We start from the raw sequence: 9,249 nt of genomic DNA, 5'->3' as shown, positions 1-9,249 counted from the left end.
ATCACAAGTAGACAGTTGCCTCAGTGGGCTTTACATTCCATACAGTATGACACCCTCTGCCCTTAGACCCTTAGCTCGGCTGAGAAAAAACTCCCAGTAAAAAACCCTTTACCGGGATTAAAAAGACACTGATGTTTCCCTCATTTACAGTGACGGCGAGATTACACAATAAACACAATCACAAGGATAACATATAAAGAGCAGATAAAACAGAAATAAAATAGGATCACAATTAATGAATATAAATAAAATAAAATAAAATAAAATAAAATAAAATAAAATAAAATAAAATAAAATAAAATAAAATAAAATAAAATAAAATAAAATAAAATAAAATAAAATAAAATAAAATAAATATATTTAATTTACGTACGGATAATGTTATCATCATCTATATCTTCTCCATTTGCTCTTATTATGTCTAACAATTGTAACACATTTGAATTGCGCCTTTCGTTACTGTGTCCCTCCCAGTCTGCCGTAGCCGGCCTTATGACGCGACACCGGAAGACGTGAGGTCCTTTTCCCCGCAGACTCCAACATGGTGAGCCTCTTCTCTCACTTTTCCGCTCCGAAAAAATCACTAAACATCGGCTTTCCAACGGCCTATCGTTACACACATATATGTCCTAGCGTGAAATTAAACATTTTATTAACCGGTCGATGTCCAAATTGTGACTAAAAGTGGCAATTTTTGCACTTTATTGATGATTTTAGTGGTGACCTGATCGCACCGCTTTGTAGCATCACTGTGGCTAGCACTCTTAGCTTGCTAAATAAGGGGAAAACTGCTCAGCGATAATGGTAATGTCTCGTTTATTACCTTGACCGGTTTTTGTAACTGTATATCCCAGCTGCTCGTATGTACATTTTTGTACAAATATGTCTGTTAAAAGTGTGATTTTTAGCATGGCTAGGCCGCTCCGGTTGTTGGCTAGTAGTGTGCTAACTATCCTCCCCGCGTATACTCTCTCCTTGTCGGGGGCGTTCTTCCAGCTTTGACCGCCCCTCATACTAAACCTCCAGAGTTGTTATTCTTCCACCGGTGTCTCCTCTGTTTTGTGACCGACTTTGTGACTCCTTCTCCAGGCTCGAGGACCGAAGAAGCACCTGAAGCGCGTCGCAGCGCCCAAGCACTGGATGCTGGACAAGCTCACTGGAGTGTTTGTAAGTTTCATCAATTTATTCATTCATTAGAAACGTGCTAATACTTTGTGCTTAACTTGTGATCTAAATGTTAAGCTGTATATTCTATTAGACTGGGTGTTGAATCGCTTTTGAATATACAGGAGGCACCAGGTAAAGTAGCGCTGCATGATGTACATTTAGCTTTTGAGATGTCTATTCAAATTGCGTTAATAGTGGTCTTAAAGTCGTACATGTTACTTGTTAAAACCTTCGAAGTATCAATATGTTAGCTAGCTTTGTGATTTCAAAGGAAAATGAGGAAGTGGGATCCAGCGAATGTTGTGGCTCTGCATGATGCTACGCCATCACACATTAGTTAAGTCTTAATTGTTAATATCGACGTCTGAATATATTTTTTGTAATCAGTTCCCTCAGATTTGTCAACTTATTGAATAATTGTACCTTAAAAAAGGTGTTAAGGTTTGAATGTGCAGCGTCTGAATATTTTTTGGGACGTTTGACATTCCTGCAAACGAGTGAGATGCGATGGTTGAATTGTCTCAAACTGAGTGGGTTTGGCTTGAGAACATTTTGCTTGTGACATGTTGAAAAGGGACATTTAGAAGTTTACTTTTTAATCAATGCTTTTTTCAATGATGCAGAATAAATACAATTGAGCAACATTTTTAAATGAATGCCCAAACGTTTAGTTTTTTGTTGCTAAAATTAAGTTATCTGGACTCAAGCTGGAACTATAACATTGGAGGACATTGGTCTGTCATTGCATAGACACAGTTTACCAGGATGGGGTGGTAGGATTAGGGTGGTAGGATGGCCTAGAGGTAAGAATTGCCGACCAGTAACCATGAGGCTGGTTCGATCCCCGGCACCGGACAGGAGACAGTTAGTTGTAAAACTAGCAGAGGCTGGTATTGCATCTACGGTGCCCACCATCTCTACCATTGTGTCCTTGAGCAAGACACATAACCCCAAAACTGCTCCAGGGACGCTGTACTATGGCTGACCCTGTGCTCTGACCCCCTCCGAAGTGTGGGAACTTGAGAGGGGATATGAAAAAAATTTCAATGTGCCTCGTGTACAATTGACAAACTTAAACTTAGCTCAGTTTATTGCTAACCAATTTAATCAGGTTGTTTCGCAGGCTCCCATCTGTAATATATTGGGTGATAATTACTAATATGTATTTTGTCCCTCCTAACCCCCTGTCCCTCCACATATGAAGTGGTAGCTCAGTGTGATAATTAGACTGTATTTTTCCAGGGCTCTCTTAAATTGAGATTTTAAATGTGTATTTTGTCCCTCCAGGCCCCCCGTCCGTCCACCGGTCCCCACAAGCTTATTATTAAAATCTCTTTTCTTAAAGTCTAGAGTAATATATGGATAACAATATGTATTTGTCTCCCCCAGATTTAGCTAAATTAATGTACTAATGTGTATTTCTCCAGGGCTCCCTTAAATTGAGATTTTAAATGTGTATTTTGTCCCTGCAGGCCCCCCGTCCGTCCACCGGTCCCCACAAGCTTCGGGAGTGCCTGCCCCTGATCATCTTCCTGAGGAACCGGCTGAAGTACGCGCTCACCGGGGACGAGGTCAAGAAGATCTGCATGCAGCGCTTCATCAAGATCGACGGGAAGGTCCGCACCGACATCACCTACCCCGCCGGGTTCATGGGTACGTGGGCATCCCATCTGTGTTCTGTGTTTTATAGAGTTTTGGAGGGTGGGTACGTTAACATAGGATTTTTATTTTATTTTTTTACGGTTTTGGTGAAGTTTTTTTTTTAAATATATTTGTTTATTGGAATTTTTATGCTTTATTGATAGTGTAGAGACAGAGTTGAAATGAGGCAGAGAACGACCGCGGGCTGGAATCGAACCCGGGTCCGCTGCTGGCCGAGGCCCATGGGGGGGGACGCCCTACCAACTGAGCTAAAGGCGCCCCAAGACATCTCTGTTTAAGTAGATGTTTACCTTGTTTTCATGGCGTTTGTTATCATCAGTGTGGGATTTAATTTACGGTGACAATGAGTCGGTTACTGGGAGGCAGAAGGAGCGATGATGACACTTTTGGTTTTGATCAGCAATGAGATGAAACTTCACAACCAATCCTCTAAGAAGTTCTGAGCTCCGACAATAACAAAGTTATTTCCAATTCCATTAGTAGATCTTGTGAGAGACGAGCTGCTTTATTCCTCTGTGACTCACTAGTGCAAAACTGTATTTGACCCGGCTTGATTTAGTGAGATATTCTTGGAGGAAAGTAGTTTGAAAAAATTTATTTTTTAACGGTTTGTCTATCTGTCTATCTTGAGTCTTGGTTGTCTAAAAGGTTCAGTTTTTACACATTCAGTCGCTATGAATTTGTGACTGAGGAAATATTGGATAGATTGCATTAGCCATTTGTAAATAGGTAAATGGACTCCACCTACACAGCCCTTTTCCCTGGTTTTTCACAGACCCAAAGAGCCTTACATTGTTGTGTACACATTCACCCAATCACACACACATTCACACACCGATAGCAGCAGCAGCAGCAGCAGCTACCACGCAGGGTGCAAGCTAACTATCGGGAGCAGTTTAGGGTTCAGTGTCTCTTTGCCCAGGGACACTTTGACATGTGGCGGGGAGACGAGGGATCGAACCACCGACCCTGCAACCCAGTGGACGACCGCCCTACACACTTCACCACAACTGCCCATGTTTATAGTCATACTTGTCCCAAATTCTCGTATACAAATGTGATTTTCAATGAAGGCAAGTTGGCAGCAAAGCTAGTGTTGCATATCGCGCAGTATGGCCTTCAAACAGTGGGAGTTTTTGTTATTGTCACTCAGTTCTCTTCCCACCTCGACGCTGGCCAACCGATCCCATATGGAGGAGATGAGTTTTAATATCCAAACGCCAAGGGAAGCTTTCACAGTGTGCTGACCGGTCGCATACTATTTATAAACACACAATAAACAACATAGGAAGGGGGGAGGAATTGATAACTAGTCTTCTGTCTCTGTATTAATTTGTGTGTATTGCATCTTGATGTGACGACAGTTTGAAATGAAGTTTTCCCAACTTGATTTTGATTATGTGAAGTCTTTTTTTTTCTTTCGTGCAGTGTTTGTTGATGGTTTTAAATTGGCTTGACACGATGGGAGTAAATCAGTGTTTGGTTCATAGTAAAAGTTTTGCAATTACCTTTGAAACATCAGCTCTTAAATTGGAAACCTTGGTAACGTGTTGGGTAGAATATATTCTGTAACATTAACTCTGACAAGGTTTTAAGGTTCATAAAGTGGATTGGTCCTTTTAGCTGCTAACTTCCGGACAGTACGTCACCACATTAATGCTAGATAACTCTTCAAGCAGCGAGTTATCTAGCATCATCTCAGATCTTGTAAGTGCAATAAAACATGATTAAAAACCATCGAAACAGACATTAGGACGGATTTTTACCTGCTCCGCCATTGTAGGCGCATACACATTCACCCCTTCACCTTTAATTAATTAATTAATTAATTAATTAATTAACAAACAAGAGCTCATACTCGTATTATCAACATTTGACTGGCGTGAACCTCCAGTATAAGGTTTTTTGTACTAAGACCGTTGTCCCGTTTGTGTCTCCAGACGTGATCAGCATCGAGAAGACCGGAGAACACTTCCGTCTGATCTACGATGTGAAGGGACGATTCACCGTCCACCGCATCACCGCAGAGGAGGCCAAGGTAATGCCACGGTTACCACGGATTCTTTGGAAAACTACAAATGTGGTTGAAAATTTTAAATATAACAACGAAAGAGGGAATGTAGACGAACATTTTGATGGTTGAATGAAGTTTGTAGGGTGAAGTGTGAAGGAGAAAATAGGGTTTAAAGTCAAGGTAACGCACTGTTCACACCATAATTGTAGATTTCTTTTAAGATCATTTTTGGGGAATTTTTATGATGTATTTGTCCGTACTCTCAGTGAGACATAGTGGCCAAAATACTAGTATACTACTATTTTAGGAGCAATGATGATAAATGGTTTTGATTTAACTAATGAGAATGCATTACCAATTCCTCGTTCTGAGCTCAACTAGACATCTTACATTATTATTCTACTCCAACAAAATGCATATTAAATCTGGCCACAATAATCAGGACATCCTAATTATTTTTTCCACCATACTAAATAGAAGATAGTATGGGGATTGGACCGCAGGGCAAGTTAATTTGTTTTCCTAACCCATATATCTCCCTTCCCCTCTCGTTAGTACAAGCTGTAGACTTGTTTGCTTGTCATTTAGTCTTATACTATTAATTTTTATTTTTCTAGCCCATATAGCAAAGTCAATCTTGACTCTCTCCCCTCTAGTTTCAGCAATATTTAAAAGTTCCTCGGAGCATCTTTTTAAAAACTATCCTAGTATTTAAATATGTCCCCTAACCCATATCTCCCCTCTCCTGTCTTTAGTAATCTCCCCTCTCCTGTCCTTAGTACAAGCATCATTAAAACTATCCTAGTATTTAAATATGTCCCCTAACCCATATCTCCCCTCTCCTCTCTCCCCTCTACAGTACAAGCTGTGTAAGGTGAAGAAGTTGATGGTTGGGACCAAAGGAATCCCCCACCTGGTAACCCACGACGCCCGCACCATCCGCTACCCCGACCCGAACATCAAGGTCAACGACACCATCCGCATCGACCTGGACACCAACAAGATCACCGACCACATCAAGTTTGATACCGGTACGTCATGTTTACTGTTAAGACCTTTTTAACTTATACTGGGACGTTACTAGCACTGTTAAGACCTTTATAATTTATAATGGGACGTTATGTTTACTGTTGGGATACTGCTATTTAACTTATAATGGGACGTTACTAGCACTGTTAAAGGTGCAGTGTGTAACTTTGGGTCTGTCAGATAAGTGAAAATGTTCTATATTATAACTGACCTCATCAAGTTTGATACCGGTACGTCATGGTTACTGTTAAGACCTTTTTAACTTATAATGGGACGTCATGTTTACTGTTAGGATACTGCTATTTAACTTATACCGGTACGTTACTAGCAATGTTAAGACCCATTTTTTTTTTTTTTTTACTCATACCTACCAGTATGAGTTAGAAAAAAGATCATAGTATAGTAACCTACCTATCCCTGTTGATTCCTTCATGGTGAGACACAGAAGATAGTATTTTTTCTTAAGCACTGGTCAATGTTTTTTTTTTTTTTCTTCAATACTCGGCACCAACAAAATCAACTTCTATAGCACTTGCATCATCTCAACTTTCCCTGATCATTCTTGGCACTATTCTGAAGGTTGTTCCAGCGTTTGTTCACATGTTGTTAATTGTCTTGGCTATGATGCATTTTGTCAAAGACAATGCATTTTTGTAAAGATCTGTTCATCGTATTGTATCTTTTGATACATAGAATGGAGCAATGATGACACTTTTGGTTTTGATCAGCATTGAAAATACACAACCAATCCTCTAAGAAGTTCTGAGCTCAACTAGAATATCTTATATCTTCAGAAATGCATCTTTTAAAAGCTTTTTTGTGAGAAGATTTGGGCAATTATTCATAAACTCTAATTGTGCAAACGTGATAAAAAAGTCATTTCAAATTTAGCTTTAAATCAACTTGTTTATTTTGACATGAATGTTAAAATCACATAGATTTAAATCTCCATATTTTTTGTTTTTTAAAGACCTGCAAATGAACCATAATTAGATATGGCCAAATATGCATAGTTATTCAAACATGTCAGATTGTTATCAACTGGCAAAGTTTAATGATATTTATACACGTCTCGCCTTAAGAGGAACAGTTTGATACCATATATATTTTTTTAAATATATATATATTTTTTTTACTATTCTGGACCAGTTTTTCAGAGGCATAAGATAAAAAACCCATCCCTTCATGTCTTTAAGTCCCCTGACCTAATTTTCCTTCTCCCATTAGGCAACATGTGCATGGTGATTGGAGGCGCTAATTTGGGGCGTATTGGAATGATCATCAACCGGGAGCGTCACCCCGGATCCTTCGACGTGGTTCACGTCAAGGACAGCGCAGGAAACACCTTCGCCACCAGGCTGGGAAACATCTTCATCATCGGCAAGGTGAGGACACGGGAGACATGTATATTTGTCTGTCTGTCTCACTCTGTCTGTCTGTCTTATCTATCTGGTGAGGACATGGGGAGACATGTTTATGTTTGTCTGTCTGTCTATCTATCTCTCTCATTCTGTCTGTGTATCTATCTATCTCTCTCATTCTGTCTGTCTATCTATCTGTCTCTCTCACTGTCTGTCTGTCTATCTATCTATCTCTGTCTGTCTGTCTCTCACTCTGTCTGTCTGTCTTATCTATCTATGGTGAGGACACGGGGAGATGGTATAGGGGATTCACTGCTGGTTTTTACCCTGTCTATCTATCTAGCTCTCACTCTGTCTGTCTGTCTGTCTGTCTACTGTTGTATCTTTCTCTCTACCAAGTATCTCAAAGGCGAGGACAGAGAAATATTAATCTTTAAATTAACGTACAAATGTAATCGTTTGTAAATTGACTTATTTATTTTGGAATTAAAGGTGAAGTCAGCAGCCCCTTTTACACAGAGATTGCGGCATATTGACGGAACGAAAGAGCGGCAATTTGCCGGCTCTGCTTGGTTAGGTGTTATTTACACAGAACCAAGCAACGCCGGCCTGCTGGCGCATCAGTAGCTCCTTTTACACAGCGCTCCGGAATGAAAGAGGTGCTTGTAAACAGCGTCAGGTGTGACGTAAACATTTAGCGCCGCGCCGGTCAGCTGCTTTACAACAACAACACTGGCCGGTGAATTGAGAGCAGAAGTGCTGGAGCTTGCAGTAAGAGGGCCGTATTTTACTGTCCCCGTGATGTGCCAGTTGATCTCGCGATGCGCTGAGTCCAACATCACTGGGACTGTTAACCAAACTGACAACATCACTCCGCTCACTGCGTCGTGCGCGCGTGTGTGTGTGTAGTCTCGCAAAGCCAGACTACACTAAGTAGAGTCTGTGTGACAGGTTGGCTGTGAGCGAGTCTCTTTGTGAGGGCAGAGATCTGCCATTCAGACATACACATACACACAGTGTGTGAAGTCACATTACTGTAGACAGAAATATAGTGTGGATATACGCTCAGACTTAGGATAATAATGGCGGTCATATTCCTGGCTTTCACTGGCTGTGTAAAAGGGGCTAGTAATTCTGGAAAATGCTTGTCAGAATCAGTGAATATCTCGTAGGATGGGATCTGCTGCCTGTTCGTGCTGCGTGTAAAATGTAACAGAACTCAGGTGATTTAGGAGCAATGATGACACTTTTGGTTTTGATCAGCATTGAAAATACACAACCAATCCTCTAAGAAGTTCTGAGCTCAACTAGACAATCCTACATCTTCAGCAAAGTGCAAAATTCAAACATGTTATGTGCTCATGTGGACAGCAAGTCAAAAATCATGCTGTGCAAGTTTATTTAAGCAAAGACCGAAACTACTTCCAACCTTGGTATAATACAGCAAAAGGCAACATTTATTTAATTTATGCTCCCTTCAGAGAGTAAAATAATTATCAAAATGCAACAAAAAAAGTTAAAATTAAACGACTCTTGACAAAATATGTTAAAGGTGATTCAAACTAAAAATTAACAAACTTCTAATGTTGTTGATCGTGTTTCCAGGGCAACAAGCCGTGGGTGTCCCTGCCCAGAGGAAAGGGAATCCGTCTGACCATCGCAGAGGAGAGAGACAAGAGGATCGCAGCCAAGTCCGGCAGCAGCTAAACAGACAGACAGACCCTGGGTTTAATAAACTGTTATTTACAAAACACCTGGCTGCTCTACGTGTGTTTCTTACTTTACTAGTGGATGGTAATGAGACTTAATGGGTGTGTGTGTGTGTGTATGTGTTGAGGAATTGATAGCCTGGGCTCTGTAAACTGGTACCAACTTTACTAGTGGTCGATAACAAGATTTAAAGGGGGGGGTGTGTGTGTGTGTGTGTGGGGGGGGGGGGGGGGGGGAATAGCCTAGGCTCTGTAAATTGGTATTTTACAAAACACCTTGGGGGTTTTATGTGTTTTTCTTACTTTA

General features: G+C 40.6%; 1 protein-coding gene across 1 annotated transcript; it reads left to right on the top strand.

Moving 5' to 3' along the window:
• The first annotated feature begins 509 nt into the window (after positions 1 to 509).
• rps4x (ribosomal protein S4 X-linked) lies at positions 510 to 8,986 on the top strand. Its single transcript, XM_080052534.1, has 7 exons — positions 510 to 544; positions 1,090 to 1,167; positions 2,640 to 2,820; positions 4,770 to 4,867; positions 5,703 to 5,874; positions 7,100 to 7,257; positions 8,839 to 8,986. Exons 1-7 carry the CDS (start codon positions 542 to 544, stop codon positions 8,938 to 8,940), a joined length of 792 nt encoding a protein of 263 aa, XP_079908660.1. The 5' UTR covers positions 510 to 541; the 3' UTR covers positions 8,941 to 8,986.
• The last annotated feature ends 263 nt before the right edge of the window (positions 8,987 to 9,249 follow it).

The sequence above is a fragment of the Ammodytes marinus genome (genome assembly GCF_949987685.1).
Source record: "Ammodytes marinus genome assembly, chromosome: 23".
Taxonomy (NCBI): domain Eukaryota; kingdom Metazoa; phylum Chordata; class Actinopteri; order Uranoscopiformes; family Ammodytidae; genus Ammodytes; species Ammodytes marinus.
Note: the sequence above shows the minus strand (reverse complement) of the source record. Positions and strands in the feature narration are given on the sequence as shown.